A 19,952-nucleotide genomic window follows, 5' to 3' on the forward strand; every position below is an offset into this window, starting at 1 on the left:
TATACCTTTTCTGAGAATCGACAACCAGAACTGCACATAGTATTCAAGGTGTAGTCTCCTTAGCTTTTCTACATTCCATATTGCCTCGTACCTGTTCCCCCTAATTTACAATGTTGCTTCAGGAGTAGAGTAGTGAGCTCCTCACTTTTGTGTCTTTCCCCAAAAAAAGTCTGGGGTGAGAGCTCAACTCAGGTTTCTTCCTTCCCAATGCCCTCTAGTTTAAACAATCCAATCCTGTTTTCTTAGTATTGCAGTTACCGTGATGATGTCAAGCATACATCACCACACATCATTTTTTAACCTTTACTAATATATTTTCTCCCTTTTAATTTATCACATTAGTTGATAAACCACAGCAGTACCTTCAACCAGTGCCCGTGCTTTCCTGCTAGTTTTTAAAAACTGCAATTGATTTTTTGGAATTTTTAGCAGTTGCCTCAAAGGCATTAGGGTAGCATCATGGGAACACAGACATGACAGTCACTTCCATGTACTGTACTCTGAATAATCTCACCCATGCCTTTTGCCCACAGGAAGATATTTCAACAACCTGAAACGTTTCCCTGTAAGGGAAATGGTAAATTGTTTTGTTTTTCTTGCAATGTGATTCTGGATGTATCTATTTAAATGGCAGTCGGTGGTAAGTTGTCTTGAGTTCAAATCATACATGAAATGAAAGGAGCCTGCAGAGGCTACAGTCAGAACAAAAAAAACAAGGAAAAGGCAGTGTCTTTGGTGTTTAACCAACTACTGAATGCAGTTTAGCAAAATGCTACATTCTAGCATCTGGAAAAAAATGGACAAACCAAAACTATAGAAACGCTTCAGACTTCATGTGCTGCATGGCATGATGCCCAATGCAGTTGTTAGTAATGCCCACATCCTTAGCAAGTGCCAGTGGGCAAACATTTTTCTAATGTAGATATCTTGATTTCCTCTTTAAAAAAAAAAAAAATCATTGTCCAGATTGTTAACTTCAACAGAGGATGGCTATCGCTCATCAAAGCAGCACACTAAATGCATCTCTGTCACTTCCCTCGTAGCCAGTGGTTAAAAAGTTGTTTCAATCCAGTTTGTCATCATGCAAACGATATTAAACACGAACAGTGATTTGTATGCAACAAGCTTGAAATTGCACTGGTCCCAGTGTATATCTGTAAACTAAGCAATCTTGTAAAACAGAGTAACATTGCCAATCTGGTAAAGTTTTGGGCCAAAAATATGATTCAGTTTATGTAGCTTCTACCACAATTTGAAAAGCAGAAGATTTTGCTTCATAAAGAACACAACTAATACATTTGGTAAGATGGGTCAAAGATGGCATCACACTGCCAAACAAAAAACCAGCACAACTTGATTGATTCAGAAAATAGCAGTAAAATAAAATTAGTACCAGAATTATGATCAGTCAGTGCAACCAAGATTTAAATCAGTGGGCTAGGGAACACTGTTGTACTACAAGAATTTCACCACTGCCTGATGCTCCGGCCTCCGCTCTTTGCACCTCACAGCAACAAGAGACAGCAGCAGTGGCTTTTAATGGTGTAGGAGCTCCTTTTTGAGAATGTGTAATTGTGCATTCCCCCTCTTACAGCATGAGCCTTAGACTGTAGTGACAGGGCATGGAAAACTGGGTCCCCATTTTGTGCCATAGTGCACACAGCACCTCCTCCTTTGTTCTTCTAGTGTCTGTCTTATGACCGGGCTGAGTGAGATGGGAGCGTATGCACTGGGAGCAGCTCTGGCAACTACATGTAGCTGCCAAGGTAACTTAGCTGAGCCTGCTGCCTGCAGTACTCTTACTTCTCCCGTCTCCTGCACTTGTCTATAGAAGAAAGCGGTCCATTGTGATGAGTTCATGCCTACCTACTCCCCCATCTTTTAAAAGATGGAAGAGAGACTGGTGGGTATTTCAATGCTTCCCTACCTTTTCTTTTGGCCATTTGAGTCTTCTCCATAGCCCCCCTGCCTGCGTGGTGAAGTGTTGTGTGCCATGCAACTTTTTTTTTTTGTTAATGTAGGGGTGGCTTGGACTTGAAAAGGGTGGGAAATGCTGATTTAAACAGTGGGCTACATGCTTTTTTGTGCTGTTTGTACTTTTAATCTATAGTGGATGCCTTTCCTGAATTTTGACCCTCGCCCAATTAAAATCAGTCCACGGATAGCAGAATGTTCCTTGTCATGCTTGTACTGTTTACAGAAACTATCAAAGAGTGGGATTTCCACATTGGTGCAATTTTTAATTATTTTTTAAATTTGTATTCTGCGTTTTGTGACACTTCAGAATGGATTATAGTTGGCAAAATGTTGCCTTCCAATTCCAACCAGTTCATTGGCCACAAAACATGTGATCTCAGGGTATGGCCTGCAGAGACAGAAGTCAGCTGCAATGTCTGCTGGTTGCAGCTTACTAGAGTCTAACTAATAAACTGAATTGTTTTTATGTAGGAATGCATACATAATATTTCTGCCCATTTTGTACAAAGAAACAGACAACTCTTTAAATTGTGTGAACACACCCAGGTAATATCCACATAACTTGCCTATTTATAATGTGAACAATCTGCAAAACTTGCTCTTATGGTCCATAATTTAAGCAGACCCCCTAGTTCTAAATTCAAGTGCAAGGACATGCCTGTACCATTTGTCACTGTTTTAATAAATTAAGCACAAATGTCTTTGCAAGGTAAACAGGATATAGGAAGAAGAGAGGTATTGCAAAACATTTGCCTACATTTTCAATGGTTTGTTCTTGAATAAGAGGTGAACTGTGCTTGTGCTACTGCATTGTAAGGAATTGTGTGTGTTTCTGTTGACCCTCTGGAGATAGAAGGCAGGATTTCCTAATACCAATGCACTATATGGGGGTCATTTTCAAAAGGAGTTACGTGCGAAAATGTAACTACTATCATAGCAATTTTCAAAAGCTCATTTACTCGCGTAAAAGCTTTTTTAAATCAGGCCCTTTATTATTAATAGTGTGTACCTCCAGACCTGCTAGTACCACTCTAAATCTCTATGTAAAAAGCACCCAACTCTATATGGTAAACCATTGCAAATAAAAAAAAAAAAAAAAAAAAAAAAAGAACTGACCAGCAGTGGCGCTTCTGAAGACAACATAAATTCCAAAACATTTTTCCCACAAATATCCAATCAATAAGTTTTATGAAAAGAGTTCACGAATAATTTCAGTTGTCAAGGCACTCATGGTACAGTGTGAATTTAGGGAGTTCTAGATGCAGACTAAACTTGTTCTTGTTCAGTTTAACTCTGTAGTCTCTTCATTATCTTCCTCATTCTTCATCAGTTTTTCATTTTTCCTCTTGAAGAAACCAAGCTACAAGAAGTTGGGTAAATGGTTATCAGACATAGCAGTAGCCATGTTACTCTTACCTTCTTTAAATAATGTTGTGTCTTGGGATATGATTCAGAATTTAATTTTGGTCAATGCTACTGTACATTGTAAATTTCATTTGGGGTTCATGCATACCAACAAAAACTCGAATAAGCATAAATTTTAAACTTGAGGTTACCAAATATAGAGCCTCCAATAGAGATGAACACTTCAATATAGATTGGGCATCTAGAGTTTTTATTATATGCCATTTATCAACAATTGGTATTTCTAAAACCATAGGTTGCTATTATGAATATTAACATTTTTTGAAGAATAATACAAATTAGCACTAAGTGCTATATTATCAAATTATCAAAGTGCTATATGGCGTTTTCGCATGCATTAAGGTGTTTTCACATACGAAAAACGCCTTTAACGCATGCGAAAATGCCATAATGCATACGAAAAGCACATAACGCATGGTTCAAATCAAATTAGAAAAAGAGGAGGAGTTTGGGGTGGGACATCTCACATATTTGCACCTGTAGATCAGCAGATATAAACGTGCGGGTATGTTGTGCTGAGCTCCATGCATTCCTGCTAATTTTCAAAGCATTCCAGTCGCAAACTACAGCTCCCACTGGACCCCAGTACACAGGCATATACTGAGTCTGCCAACTGGGTGGCTGGCCTTGTGTGATGGGTGTGACTTCACCCTCTTAGAAGGCAGCACTCCAAGCCCTGGCCAGACTGAGGATCAGAGGCTGGGCTCAGGAGTCCAACTTTGATCTCCTGCAGGGCAGCGTACTGCACTTCCATTGAGCTATCAGCCAGCCTAGCAATACGCTTTTGAACATACGTAAATGGTTTCTTACTTACCTTCCACAAGAGAACGATCAATGCAGCCAGCAAAAGCAGACCTGCTATTACACTTCCTATCAGAATACCTATTGGCACCTCGGACTTTTCATCAGGTTTTAATATTGTAAGTGGAATCTGCAAAAGCACAAACCTTTTTATTCAGCTTGTATCAGAAATGTTAACCAAGGAAGAAATGTACTCCAATAATCACTATGTATTATAAAATAAAGTAAAAGAATCATGTAGAAGGCAATGATTACATTTCTTTTGCTAGGTGTGCAGATAACTTTAATTCAAAATAAGGCGGTAGTTCATAAGAAAATGGAAACTTTTGTGAGACCTCTTAATTTGTTTCATCAACTTAATGCACTATAGCATCATCATTAGGACTTTTTAAGCGATACTGATGTTTTGAAGGGTCCAGCGAATGCCCCATAGTAACAGATATTATTTGCCTGTTGGAATGAGATTGGAAGGCCAGAATGGTGAGCAAGCTGGAGGGGAGTTGTCTCTAGATAGTATGGACCTGATTAATCTTTTGGAAAGATCTAGATGTCAAAAGAACCACTTTGTTGATTAATGTTGTCTTCAGCCAAGATAAAGACTCTATAATGCGTCTTTATTTCTGTAACTGGAGAACTTATTTCTGGGCAGAAAAATTGGGGGGTTTCCTGATTTATTTTTTAAACTCAAGAACATAGTAAGAAATATCTAAAAAAAAAAAAAGGCACCAGGAGGTAATTTATTTAGGACTCAGTTTGTTTGATATCCTTGTAAAAACCCTGTGAAGCTGCAGAATGTCTCATTATTTTCAGACCCACACAACTTTGTTTCCTTTTGGATGCTAAGTAGATGGGATACTCGAAGTCCAGGTACGGGATGATTTGCATGAGTTCTTCTATTTATGCTAGTTTGCCTATGAAAAAATATCTTTAATACTAATCCCTCATGTTTATATAGTGGGGGGGCCCCTCCTGTGCTTTTTGTGAGCTAAATGGATAGATGCTTTATTTCTAAATTATTTATTATTCTTTTTTATGTTATGGTCAGTATATCATTTTATTGTTTATTTCAGGATGATCTTAATTGTAATATTTTGAAATTGCATAATAAAACATTAAATTTATAAAGAAAAACAATTCCAAAGGGAAAGCCACATACTTATGCCTTGAAAAATTCCTTTGGTGCAAAGTACTGGCAAATATTTGCATCTGCTTTTTCTGCAGGTGCTGTTTATATAGAAACTAACTCATAAGAGTGAATTTTCAAAGGAGTTCCATGCATAAACGTAGCACATAGCATAGCAATTTTCAAAAGCCCATTTATGTGCAGAAAATCTTTTGAAAATTACTTCCATAGGTATGGAAATTGAATCTATGGAGTGAATTTTCAAAAGAGTTACATGTGTAAAAGTGGCAATTTTCAAAAGTCCATTTCATTTATACATATAAAACCTTTTGAAAATTACATATCAGAGATTTTCAAAAGAATTTACACACACAAAATGGCTTTTGAAAATTGCTACTTTTACATATATGCCTTTGAAAATTCACTCCATAGGGCTGAATTTTCAAAAGGTTTTATGCACATAAATGGACTTTTCAGAATTGTTTTCATAGATGCTACTTTTACACTTGTAATTCCTTTGAAAATTCACTCCTATGTGTATTTTCCTCTCCCACCATGAGCGTACCTCCTAACCAAGGGTGGCTCAAGGCAACCTGCCGCCTGGGGTGAAGAAAAAGATGGCACCCAACTCAACTGAGCCATTATAGCAACAGCCCTTGGCCACAGGGCGACAAACTGCAGCTCCCTCTGGAACTCAGCTAGTGAGAGCCCTGAATCTGGCCACTAGACTCCCTCACTGCAGAGGCTGGAAATGCTGCTTTTCTTTCAGTCCTGGCTAGACTAGGGAGCAGATGCTTGGTCCAGGAATCAAAATAATCACAGTGCTCAGCATTTGCCACAGCTGCTTGGCTGGTCATGCAAGCCATTTTCAAACCAGTTTTAAAACTGCAAAAGTTGCCTTCAATCATCATAAAATTTATTGCAGATAGTTTTAAAATTGGTTCTGTGCACATTGCAAGAAAGTGCACATTGCAAGAAAGTCAGCAGGCGCTGACTTTTCAGCGCCCGCTTTCTGCAAAATTTATTGCATTGGCCCCATGTGTTTTCTAGCATTGTAAAGTGCTACTGTCTCAGAGTTCTCTGTCAAACCTCACCCCATCCCTTTACAGGAGCTGTAATGATGTAACCTGTAACTTCCCAGCAGATGCAGACAACCTTGTGCCTGTTTGATTCTGTGCTACTTAAACCCAGTAAAAGTAGTGTCTCTCTCTTTGTCGGCATCCTCTAGGTCCTCACTGTCCAGTCATTGCTACTTTAAACCCTAAATTAGGATTAGATAGTCAGTAGGATTTTGCAGACCCCCTCCTGTGAGATTGCCTGGATTGGTCAGCAACATGCATAAAAGGCAAAGTAGGAGAAGCTGGGTGGTTTTCTGTAGTTTGAGTAGCGTTTTCTCCATTTGTGGGCCCTACAGTCTGATACAAGGGGACGATGCATATTTCTGACCAGCACTCCCTTGGTCTGGCAGGGAGCGTCTCTGGAAGTTGGAAGGAGAGTTGTTGGGAGAGTCTTTGTGGGTGTGGGTGTGTGTAGGTGTGATTTTTCCCTTGCCTGGAGGAGGTTAAGATGTGCTGTGATTCCCTGCCTGCAATACAAATGAGGAACAGCAGTGCTTTTCTAGAGAAGAAGAGAGCAGTATTTTTGGAGAAGAGTTTTGTTCCTGTTGTAGTTGGGAGGAAATTTTGCCACCAGGTCCTGCCATGAGAAGGCGAAAAGAGTTTGATTTTTGTGTTTTTGGGACTTTCTACCCTAGAGGTTCAAGATAAACATCAGGGAAAAATTCAAGAAATCCCAGTCCCCACTGGAGGTTCCCACCTTCTATCATTTAGGATTGTTGATTTTTTCCTTAGTGCCTGCCACCTGTACAGACACTAACTCAGGTAGGCAGGTCTGAGAAAACAGCACTTCTGGAATTTTGCTTGAAAAGCTTAGTTTAGTTGGATAATTTTTGTTGCTGATTTGATTTAAGAAATTTTTTATTGCAGTAAGTTTTTGTTCGAAAACCCACCTGCATGTCCAGTGTCTTTTGTTAGATTATAAGGTGCAAGCAAGGACATCCCAAGCATGAGTACATCTGAGAGAAAAAGACTGAGAGACTGTTTCCCCTTACTCTCCAGTCTGCCTAGGGCTTTGGAAATGTATCCTCCCCCAGCCCCACCTTGTCGAAAAGGACTCTGGCACCTGGGGAATATGGATTGTGTAGAGAGAAAGGGAGCTGGTGGCCCTGGGGCAAACGTATACCCCTGTATTCAGGACACCCACCAAAAAGGGGGTTACATCTTCACTGACCTGAGGATGGGAGCATAGTGCTCAAAAGCTCATCACCAGATGTCTTGCGTTAATTTAATAAAAGGGTCTAACTACAATTAAATAATAAATGTATTCCCTTTGGAGCATCCCCAGCTCTTTCTGGCTTGGTGGGCAGAGCCAGTGATTAGAAGCTGGTTTCCCTGCAATGCAGTGCAAAGCACTCTTCTGCTTTCCATTTCATTTCCAAGGAAATATTCCTGTTTTGAGAAGATGCTGTTACCTAGCCCATCCATTCTTATGAATCTTTGTAAATCAAGACAAACCTTAAGCACAACTGCATGCAGACATCACATCAATGCATGTAAAATATATTTATAGCTGCTCAGTGACTCTTTTTTTATTTATATTCCGCATTTCGTGACACTTGAAAGCGGATTACATTCAGGTTGATAGACTCTCATGCTACATTCTGCTAATGCCTTCTCCATCCACCTGTAAAATAAAGTAGGGCTTACTGCCCTGAAAACACATGAATAGAAAAGAAATTCTGTTAAAGCAGATTTTGTGCTTACTGCCTTCTCTATATCTTGAATCCAGAGGCAGTAAATATATCATGTGTTAGATTAGATTTGTTGAGTCCATTTTATTAAATGTTTACTGTCAATTAAGAGTAATCTTTACAGTTCACCAGTCTCAGAATTTAATTTACTGAAGACCTTGTCACTCTTTTTGGTTTTATGTTCTTTTTCTGAAATTGAATATACTTCACAATGGGCCAGAAATACTAAGCATTTTTCTCATAGGAGAGCCCGTTTGTTATGGAGTCTCAATTTAGTGGACCCTTGGGCCGACCTGCAGGAGACTGGGAAAGGTGGTCAATGTCTCTAGTATGTGGCAGGCTGGGAGGCAGATGTTCAGGCAGGACGTAGAGGTGCTTTTCACCCTGGAAGCTAGTACTCCCCCGGGAGGAGCCCGTAGGAGCCCAACCACTGGGACTTAGGCGGCTTCACCCTTGGAAGCTGAAGCCCCCCTGGGAGGAGCCCATAGGGGCCTGGCCGCTGGGACTTAGGCGGGTTGTTGATCAGGACTGAGGACTGGAACCAGACTAGAACAGTAGACAAGTACTGTAACAGGGCTCGGGTACTGGAACCAGGCAGGAATTGTAGCAGGACTCGGGTACTGGAACCAGGCAGAAACTGTAGCAGGACTCGGATACTGGAACCAGGCAGGAACTGTAGCAGGACTCGGGTACTGGAACCAGGCAGGAACTGTAGCAGGACTCGGGTACTGGAACTAGGCAGGAACTGTAGCAGGCAAGCAGGAACCAAGCATGTACTGTAGCAGGCAAGTAGGAACGGAGCGAGTAGCAAGGCAGCTCACTCCGGGGCACGACGCAACAGGGAACCAGGAGGTAAACCAGTTGCAAGGCAAAGACTGAGTGTCAGCGGCCGGCTTATCAAGGCCGCGGCGTCTGACGTCAAGAACTGGGCGGAGTCACCACTGGTGGGAAATGGCCTAGAAAAGTGTCCAAGTGGCGCGTGCCTAGAAGCAGGGCGTCCATGGGAAGCTTCCCGGTGGTGCGGCCCCCGCGGGGACGCCACCGAACAGGGTGCAAACCAGGCCTCCAGAAGCGGCAATAGGTCCAGGAGCACAGAGGTAAGGGTCTGGTCGTGGCACTCGCGGCCAGAACCGCAACGGTACCTCCCCTCTTACGCCCCCTCTTAGCCGGTCCAGGCTTACTTGGGTGGTCCAGATGGAACTGCCGTAATAAGTCCTTGTCGAGGATGTTATGGGCCAGTTCCCAAGAATTATCCTCGGGTCCGCAACCCTCCCAGGCAAGCAAGTACGCCCAGTGGCGTTGATGGAACCGGACATCCAAGATCTCAAGTACTTGATATGTAACCTCATCCGGTACTGAAGGGTCCGATGGTTCAGGAGCCCGGGAGTGGTATCTGGATAAAACAAGAGGGTTCAGCAATGACACATGGAACACGTCATGTATGCGCATGGAGGAGGGTAGGCGTAATCGGTATGAGACTGCTCCCACTCGTTCGGCGACTCGAAAAGGCCCACAGAATCTCGGAGCTAGTCTTCGAGATGGAATTCGTAGCTGTAGATTTTTTGTACTAAGCCAGACGCGGTCTCCAGGGAGGAAGATAGGCGTGGGCTGACGATGCCTATCCGCCCATTTCTTGGCGGACTGGGCGGCTTTACGGATCTTTCCCTGGATAGAAGTCCATAATGAAAGAAGCTGGCGGGCTGAAAGTTGCACTGCCGGGAGTGCACTAGGTTCAGGTGAAGGCAAGGGCGGTCGAAGTTGCTTCCCATAGACAATGAGGAAAGGCGAACTTCCAGTAGCGGCATGCGTATGATTATTATACGAGAACTCCGCCCACGGGAGTAGCTTGGCCCAATTATCTTGTCGTTCATTCACGAACGAACGGAGAAAAGTCTTTAAGGTTCGGTTAGTCCGTTCCGTTTGCCCATTACTCTGGGGATGGAACGCAGACGAAAGATTAAGTTGCACATTGAAGTGTTTGCAAAGTGCTTTCCAATATCGAGCAGTAAACTGTGGTCCTCGATCGGAGACTATATCCTGCGGGAGACCGTGAAGTCTAAAGATATGCTGAGCGAAGAGGTTAGCTAGGTCAGGTGCAGAAGGCAACTTTGGCAAGGGGACAAAGTGAGCCCTCTTGGAGAATTGGTCTACGGTCACCCAAATGACCGAATTACCTCCTGAGACGGGAAGGTCCACGACAAAGTCGGTGGAGATATGTGTCCAAGGCTCTACTGGGATGGGCAATGGTTGCAACAGGCCCCTGGGCCTCCCGATGAGCGGCTTTTGAATGGCGCAGGTAGGGCAAGAGCCCACAAAAGCTTGGACGTCCTGTCTCACCGTCGGCCACCAGTAGAATCGGTTCAACAAGTCTAAAGTCCCTTTACAGCCAGCATGGCCCCCAGTGAGGGAGTCATGGGCCCAAGTGAGAACTGCTCTCCCGGAGCGACATGGAACGACAGTCTTCCCTTGGGAGGACACCAAGGTTGCTGCAAGGCTCACTTTCACAGGATCCAAAATATACTGGGGAGTGTCAGGAGTTTCTTTGACCTCAGGAGAGCGAGAGCGCGTCGGCTCGAACATTCTTAGAGCCGGGTCGGTAGCGTAAAGTAAAGTTGAACCGATCAAAAAACAGCGACCACCGGGCTTGCCTTGGGTTCAGGCGTTGCTTCAAGAATGCTAAGTTTTGTGGTCGGTGTAAATCGTAACCGGATGGTTGGCTCCCTCCAAACACTGTCTCCATTGCTCCATGGCAAGTTTCACGGCTAGCAACTCTTTATCACCAACACAGTAGTTGCTCTCTGCCGGGGAGAATTTCTTCGAGAAATATGAACAGGGTAACAATTGTCCAGAATCAGAGTACTGGCTCAGCACGGCCCCCACGGCCACATTGGAGGCATCGACTTCCACCACAAAGGGCCAGCTGGGATCCGGATGACGAAGGCAGGTGTCTAACAAGAATGCTTCCTTAAGGGCCTCGAAGGCTTGGCAGGCGGGAACAGGCCAATCCACCACGTTGGCCCCCTTTCGGGTGAGGGCAGTCAATGGGGCCACCATACGGGAATAGTTAGGAATAAAGTGAGGGTAGAAATTGGAAAAGCTGAGGAAGCATTGCAACGCTTTAAGACCCCTCAGCCGGGGCCAATTCTTAATTGCCGCCACTTTATCAGGATCCATTTGAAAGCCTGTTGCGGAGATTATGTAGCCCAGGAACGGCAGGGACGTCATCTCAAAACTACATTTCACAAGTTTCGTGTACAGACCATGCTCCCTAAGTATTTGGAGCACTTGACGGACTTGCTGACGGTGTGAAGGCAGGTCCTGGGAGTAGACTAGCACATCATCGAGGTAGACGATTACGCAGGTGTTCAGAAGGTCCCGTAACACTTCATTCATAAGGTGCTGGAACACCGCCAGATCATTACATAAGCCGAAAGGCATCACAAGATACTCGTAATGCCCGTCTCTGGTATTAAAAGCGGTTTTCCACTCATCTCCGGAACGAATTCCGCCTAAATTGTAAGCACCTCGCAAGTCCAACTTTGTAAAAATCTTCGTTCCCTGGGGCCTATCGAGGAGCTCTGGAATTAACGGGAGCGGGTAACGGTCCTGCTTAGTAATGGAATTTAGGCCTCGATAGTCTATACAAGGTCTCAGCGAGCCGTCCTTCTTGCTGACAAAGAAGAAGCCTGCCCCTGCAGGTGACTTGGACGGGCGAATGAACCCCTTGGCGAGATTCTCTGAAATATACTCAGACATGGCCCAGGTTTCAGGTAATGATAAGGGATACACCCTTCCTCAGGGGGGCATAGTTCCAGGTAACAGGTCTATTGCGCAGTCATACGGACGATGCTGCGGACGGATCTCTGCCTTGGTCTTGGAAAAAACGTCCGTAGAGTCCTCATAAGGTGCAGGAGGACTTAGGGCAGAGTGCATCAATGGAAGTGCGGCAACTCTAGACACTTTCATACAGTTAGCTAGGCAGAAAGGGCTCCACTTGACAATCTGTAGAGTATCCCACTGAATCATGGGCGAATGCTTCTGTAACCACGGCAACCCTAGCACCACAGGGTGGACAGCCTTATCCAACACTAGGAAGGCTATCTCCTCCAAATGGATCACCCCGGTGCGGACAGTAATGGGTGCGGTGGACTTCAGGACAGGTCCTGGAAGGAGTGTCTCCGTCTATGCATAGGGATTCGTAAGTGGGAGACTAAGTCCTGCAGGATGAAATTACCTCCAGCTCCAGAATCCAGGAATGCCATCGTCTCAATGGACCCTCCAGGGTAACAGACACGGTACATTAAGGAGCTGTGGCACAGCCTGGGAGGAGCTCCTCCCGACCTCCTAGGCTTTTGGCGTTTTCCACCCGCTCCTGGCAGCGTGCCAAGAAGTGGCCCTTCTGACCACAATACAAACACAACTTCAAGGAACGGCAATGTTGCCTCTCTTCAGCAGAGGGGCTCGACCCAGCTGCATGGGTTCACAGGTGCGAACATCTGGACGAGAAGTCTTAGGAGAAGACACAGGTCTCGCCAACACAGCAGCAGGACTGTGGCGAGGGGAGCGCTGCTCCTTGGCCCGTTGTTGTAGGCGGCGGTCAATGCGGGCAGCCATCTCTATCAAGGCGTTGAGGTCCTCCGGCAGATCTCGGGCAGCAATCTCATCCTTTATGCGCCCAGAGAGGCCCTCCAGGAAGATGGCCTTAAGACTACTGTCCTGCCAAACTACTTCTTGGGCTAAAGTCCAGAATTCCATAGCATAAACTGCCAAGGAGCGAGCCCCCTGATGGAGTTGCAGCAGATCAGATGTAGCCGTGGCTACTCGGGCGGGCTCATCAAAGACCTGTCGAAAGATCGAGATGAATTGTTGTAAGTTCGTTAGCGAGGGATCATTATTTTCCCAAAGGGGAGAAGCTCATATTAAGGCTTTCCCATCAAGCAGAGACAAGATATACGCCACTTTCACCGCATCCGAGGGGAACTGCCGAGGCAACAGAGAGAACCATACGAAACATTGGTTCAGAAAGCTGCGGCAGGTCCTTAAATCTCCAGCGTAGCGGGAGGGTGCCGGTAGCTGAGTCACAGAAGAGCAGTGTCCCTCAGGTACCCTGCCAGCAGGAGGCAAGGACTCCAGGCGGGACGACAGCCATTCCACCGTGGCTGCCAGAGTATCTATGCAGCTCTGATGCTGTAGCATCTGCTGGGCCATCCCGGGCAGATCTGAGGGAGCGGGCACATCCGCCGAGTCCATGGCCTTGCAATCTGTTATGTAGTCTCAATTTAGTGGACCCTTGGGCCGACCTGCAGGAGACTAGGAAAGGTGGTCAATGTCTCTAGTACGTGGCAGGCCGGGAGGCAGATGTTCAGGAAGGACGTAGAGGTGCTCTTCACCCTGGAAGCTGGTACTCCCCCGGGAGGAGCCCGTAGGAGCCCAACCACTGGGACTTAGGCGGCTTCACCCTTGGAAGCCGAAGCCCCCCCCGGGAGGAGCCCGTAGGGGCCCAGCCGCTGGGACTTAGACGGGTTGTTGATCAGGACTGAGGACTGGAACCAGACTAGAACAGTAGACAAGTACTGCAACAGGGCTCGGGTACTGGAACCAGGCAGGAACTGTAGCAGGGGTACTGGAACCAGGCAGGAACTGTAGCAGACAAGCAGGAACCAAGCAGGTACTGTAGCAGGCAAGCAGGAACGGATCAAGCAGCAAGGCAGCTCACTCCGGGGCATGACGCAACAGGGAACCAAGAGGTAAACCCGTTGCAAGGCAAAGACAATATCCGCGGCCGGCTTATCAAGGCCGCGGCGTCTTACGTCAGAACTGGGCGGAGTCACCACTGGCGGGAAACAGCCTAGAAAAGCATCCAAGTGGCGTGCGCCTAGAAGCAGGGCGTCCATGGGAAGCTTCCTGGTGGTGCGGCCCCCGTGGGGACACCACCGAACAGGGCGCAAACTAGGCCTCCAGAAGTGGGACTAGGTCCAGGAGCACGGAGGTAAGGGTCTGGTCGCGGTGCTCGCGGCAAGAACCACAACACCTTTATTATATGTAGCCCTATAAATTATAGATGAGATTTGGGCTATATTGTACTTTAGTCAGTTTAATGATACACATTCTTATATATCAGAGGTGGGAAAACTATGGCCCATGGGCCAATCATGCCCTGACAGATTATTTTTCAGTCCTCCTCCTCAATTTGCCCCATTAGATCTGGACACCTGCACCTTCGATATCATCAATAGTGACCTAACATCGCAGGCCTTTGTTGATGACTTTGACCAGGATGTCAGTGGCCAGAGGTGACATCTACCTCAGAGGGAGCAGTGGGGCAGAAAGAGGAGGCACAGCACCCAGCTGTAAAGAGGCCCATGACCCCAGTGGTGAAGAAAGGAAGAGGCTTCTGGTGGATCCCATGCCATCGGTGGTGAAGAGAAGAAGCCGGGTGGCTGCTGGGCAGGAGACAGCAAAGAGAAGAAGTTGTGCAGCTGCCAGTGGGCCCTATACCACTGGCAGTGAAGAGAAGAGGCCGAAGGGTGTCTGTCATCTTCAGGCCTCGAACAGTATTAAAAGGTCACAAGGGCAGCACATTCTCTGTGCTGATCTCGAAATTCATGAGATCAGCATGGAGGAAATGCTACAACCGCAATTTTTCAGTACCCAGTGGCCTGCAGAGAGGAAAAAGAGCAGCAGAGCGGTTTCGATGACGAATCTGCACCTCCGTGGTGATGGTGACAACGGCATTGGAGGAGCAAGAGAAGCTTTGAGGCTGCCATGTGTATGTGTGTGAGAGAGAATGAATGGGTGCCTGCCTGGGGTCTCTGTGTGTATGTGAGAATGAATAGGTGCCTGTCTGGGGATCCGTGTGTGTAAGAATGAATGGGTGCCTGCCTGGACAGCTGTGTGTATGTGAGAGAATTAATGGGAGCCTGCCTGGAGGTGTCTGTGAGAATGAATGGGAGCCAGAATAAGATTTGTGTGTATGTGAGGGAGTGAGAGGGAGAGAGTGCATGTTTGTGTGTTTATGGGTGGATGAGGTAAATGAGAGCATGTGTATAGGGGTGGATGAAAGAGCATTGTGTGTATATATGTGAGGGTGTGCAACAAACCCTCCTCCCCTCTGCCTGCTAATCCTTGACAATCTCGGGGCATCTGGAAATAAAAAATTCCCAGGTATGGAGAGCAGGGAATTTAAAAAAAATCCTTACTAGTTTTAATTATTGGTTATTATTCGATGTATCTGTTTTGAATATTTTTTGGGTGTTTGAAATATTTTTATGAGGATTTTAACTATTTGATGTTATTTGGGATAGTTTTATGAGTTTTTAACTATTTGTTGTTATTCTATTTGTTAATTATGTTGAATTAATCTTTTTATTGGTATGGTTGCTGTCCATGGAGTTTGAAGGGGGCACAGCCCCCCTTACCCCCCCCCCCCCACACACACACACTCACATAGGGTGACTCCTGCCCTTAGCTCCGAGAAGCACCAGTAATGTGACCCTCTTTAAAAAAAAAAACCAAAAAACGTTTGCCCACCCCATTAATTTTTACTATTTAAAATATAGTACTGCGGTTGCTGTGTTAGTCCACTTGGATATGTAGAAATAAAGATCAGTAAGCACACTGTAAGTGATAACTTTTTATTGGACTAACTGAATTAAAAGGTGTCACCTACTATGTACTTGCTGACTTATAGTTCAACTATAATTAACACACAGGAAGCATTTTCTTTGATAAAAATGTTATGTTTTAATAGCTATATCTGTGGAGGCCAGAAGGGGGAGCTCATAGGCTTTTTAATCTGAATTTTCAATAAGAGAGACATCTCAACCATTGCAGGTACTAGTATGTTTTATATTTTTTCTCATTTGTTCAGTCTTTGGCTATGACTATAAGAAAAAAAAAAAAGGCTACTTCTTAATCTGCCATAATGCACACAGATAAAGTTTCCTATGATTCTGTGTAGCATTTTTCCATCTAAGTCTTTATAGTACTCATACCATATGGGCTGAGACATTAAAATCACTGACAGTAAAAACCATCATCAGGTTGGAAGACTCACTCTTATTTGGAACCATTTTCCAGAATTAAAAAGATATTTGGCTGGAAATAGACCAAATAGTTGTAAACTGGAATAGCCCACAGCACCAATATCCAAATAAAGTCTGGTATAGTAAGATGAAGAGACACACAGAAATCACTAAATAGTGAGAAGAATTTAATGAGGATAATTTTCCAAAGCATTTCTGTGCATAAAACAGTGAATAGCCATATTTTCTGGCTAACATACAAAATTACCCCCAAGCAGGTACATTTTTAAAGGAGTTATGCATGTAAATGTAACATAGTATCATAGCAATTTTGAAAAGCCATTCACCCGCACTGAGGTAGATTTTCAAAGAGTTACGCGCGTAACCCCGAAAACCTGCCCCTGCGCGTGCTGAGCCTATTTTGCATAGGCTTGGCGGAGCGCGCAAGCCCTGGGACGCACGTATGTCCTGGGGCTTTGAAAAAGGGGCAGAAAGGGGGCGAGGTCGTGGGAGTGGTGCCGATCGGGGGGGCGGTCTGGGGGCGGCCAAGAGACCTCCGGCACAGCAGGCATAACTTAGACAATAAAGGTAGGGGGAGGGATTTAGGTAGGGCTGGGGGGTGGTTTAGATAGGGGAAGGTGGAGGGGAGCGAAAGGAAAGTTACCTCCGAGGCTGCTCTGATTTTGGAGCGACCTCAGAGGGAACGGGGAAAGCCATCAGGCCTCCCCTAGGATTTGGCGTGCGCAAGGTGCACAAGTGTGCACCCCCTTGCGCATGCCGACCCTGGATTTTAATACATGCGCGCAGTAGCGCGCACATATTATAAAATTGAGTGTACATTTGTGCGCGCCGGGTAGCGTGCTCCTTTAAAAATCTGCCCCATTATGTGCAATTAACACAGGTAAAACCTATTGACAATTGATACAGTGGAGACAATGCATGCAAATCTATCTCATGCATATTCATTGTGGATAGCCTGAAAACCCGACTTGCTGGAGTTTGTCCTAAGGACTGGATTCAAAATACCTGCTCTAGTATATGTCCCTTAGGAAACTGATGAGCACTGTGCTCTCTAAGGTGCACGCATGCACACAGGGGTTGATTTTAAAAGGCATAGATTTGTTCGCGCAACCCAGCGCTAACAAATCTATGCCCGATTTTATAACATATGCGCGCTGCCGTGCATGCTGCTTATGTTATAAAATCCAGGGTCGGCGTGCTCAAGAGGGTGCACAATTGTGCAACTTGCGCGCTTTGAGCCGCGCAGCCTTCCTCAGTTCCCTCAGAGGCCGCTCCGAAATTGGAGCGGCCTCAGAGGGAACTTTCCTTCTGCCCCCCTGCACCTTCCCCTCCCTTCCCCTATCTAACCCGCCTCCCAGCCCTATCTAAAACCCCCCTCCTAACCTTTATCATAGAAGTTACGTCTGCCTCTGGGCAGGCGTAACTTGCGCACACCGGCTCTCCATCCCCCGGTACGGCGGCTGTGTCGGAGGCCTCGGTCCAACCCCCGGCACGCCCCCGGGCCGGCGCCCCACCCCCAGAATGCCCCTTTTTGCAAGCCTTGGGACATATGCGCGTCCCGGGGCTTGCGCGCGTCGCCGAGCCTGTGTAAGATGGGTTCTGCGCGCGCAGGGACAGGTTTTCGGGGGTTACGCGCGTAACCCTTTTAAAATCTGCCTCACAGAGTTCAACCCCAGAGTTCATCCCCATGCTACGCAGAGTTCTTCATGTGGCTATGCATGTAATATGTCAGACTTGGATCTGCTACTGGACCTGCTAAAGAAGTGGGAGCATGTTCCGCTGCTCCTCCTTGTGTGCCAGCCCTGAGAGTGATTTCAAAATTTGTTGGCATGTCCTGTATGCTGATCTTATGATGCATGAAATCAGCTCAGAGGAAGTGCCAGCCCTGCGAGCTTTGAATACACTCACAAAGGAGGAACAGTGGAATGACTCCTCCCCTCCACCTTGATGAAGTACATGGCAGCTGGCAGAACAGGCTCTTGCCTTCCTTCTCCAGTGAAGCACAGAATAGTAGAGGTGTGCTTTGTTTTAATCTGTCGGGTCAGGCTTCGGGGCTGGCGCTTCATGGAAAACTTTTCTAAGAAGGCGCCGGCGATCCATTGCTCCTACCATATGACAGGGGCCAACCAATGGCACCGGTAGCCCCTGTCACATGGTAAGGGCAAAGAGCCATCAGCGCTATTTTGATTCCTGGAAGGTCTGATGGCCCGAGAGCAGAAGATCACTCCCGGGACCCCCGCTGGACCACCAGGGCTTTCAGTAAGTCTTGGAGGGGGGGGAGGGGGGATCGGGATGGTGGGGGGGGGGGGCTTGTAATTAAGTACATTTGAAGGTTTGGGTTTGTTTGTTTTTTTTAATAAATGTGCCCCTCCCCCCCCCGCACTAACCCGAGAAACAAATTTTTCCCGAATTTTGGGGAAAATCCGTTTCGGGATTCGGGTTCCCCGAACCAGGCTGAATTAGGCAATTTTGTTGAAATTGCCTAATTCGTAATAAACAAATGCACATTCCTACAGAATAGTGGCAGAAGCAGAAGAACAAGAGAGTCCCTGGGGGACTGCCGGTGGATCCATGCCGCTAGCAGCTAAAGAAAGGAGAAAAAGGTCTAGCCTCCTTGAGAGAGAGAGAGGGAGCCTGTGTGTGTATGTGTGAGCCTGCCTGATTATGTGAGAGGGAGCTTGCCACTGTGTATGGGTGAGCCTGCCTATGTGAGAGGAAGCAAGAGGCTATTTGTATGCATGTGAGTGTGAGGGGGAGCCTGTGGGTGGGGTGTGTGTGTGTGTGCGAGACAGGAAGCCTGCCTATATGTGTGTGTGAGAGAGAGTGGAGCCTGACTTACCTCTGTGTATGTGCATGTGTATGAGAGAGAGTGGGAGCATGTTTGCCTCTGTGTATGGGAGGGAGCAGAAAGTTTTGTGCATCTTTCTCAAGAAGACTGGAAATCATTCCCAGGTATGGAGAGTGAGGGATTTTTCCATCCTTAGTTAAAGCAGGGTGAGCTTGTCTCACCCCGCGAAAATAACGGGCGGCAAGAGAGCGAAGCCCTAGTGAGGAAGAAAAACAAAGGGGAGGAATTAGAAAGGAAGGGGGGGAGGGGGCTAGGTAGGGAGCCAATGGGGTATAGGAATTTTAAAGGCGGACCAGGGATTGGACGAGGAAAGTGAGTCAGTTGGAGCAGCCGTTACTGAGCCTCAGTTGGCAGGGAAACGGCCGATGCAGCTGGCAAGAAGCTTTCCCTCCCTCCCGCCCAGAGGTGGTTGTTGTGGTATTGTTAAAGTGTATGGTTATATGTAGTTGTCGCAGTGGTGGCGGTAAACCCGAGCCCAAATGTTGTTGATTTATTGTATTGTTAAAAGGTATGCAAAAGGGGGGGAATCTTGTGCAGCGCGGGGGGGCTGCTGCACGAGATGGCCAATGAGCAAGAGGGGGGCCGATGCTCAGAGGCGATATCACTTACCCACGCTCGGACGAGGTGGGGTAAGAGGTCTGGAGGATACAGGCGGAGCTCTACCACTCGGACGAGGTGGGGGCAGGTTAAGAAGGATGTTACAAGGGGGGGGGGGGGGGTCATATTTAGCTTTGTTATAAAGTTATGGGGCTCGGGTCTGGTATAAATAAACTCCGGCCTTTATTTGACCAAATAAAGGTGTTTGTCGTTTTTCAGTGAAGCAAGGAAAGGGGGGGAAGGGGGGAATGTGCGGCGGGAGGGGGGGGGGGGGGGGGGGGGGGAAGGAAAGCAAATCTTGCCTCTCCCAGTTATTAGTTTTAATTA

General features: G+C 46.3%; 1 protein-coding gene across 1 annotated transcript in view; it reads right to left on the reverse strand.

Moving 5' to 3' along the window:
- Positions 1–1,960: 1,960 nt before the first annotated feature.
- ITGA2 (integrin subunit alpha 2) overlaps positions 1,961–19,952 on the reverse strand; it is a 302,711-nt gene continuing 284,719 nt past the window's right edge. Inside the window, exons 29-30 of the mRNA XM_029577571.1 lie at positions 4,217–4,333; positions 1,961–3,337 (exon numbers count right to left, since the gene is read on the reverse strand). Coding sequence (XP_029433431.1) covers positions 3,260–3,337; positions 4,217–4,333 — 195 coding nt within the window. The 3' untranslated portion in view covers positions 1,961–3,259. The remainder of the gene's footprint in view (positions 3,338–4,216; positions 4,334–19,952) is intronic.

The sequence above is a fragment of the Rhinatrema bivittatum genome, chromosome 1 (genome assembly GCF_901001135.1).
Source record: "Rhinatrema bivittatum chromosome 1, aRhiBiv1.1, whole genome shotgun sequence".
NCBI classification, from domain to species: domain Eukaryota; kingdom Metazoa; phylum Chordata; class Amphibia; order Gymnophiona; family Rhinatrematidae; genus Rhinatrema; species Rhinatrema bivittatum.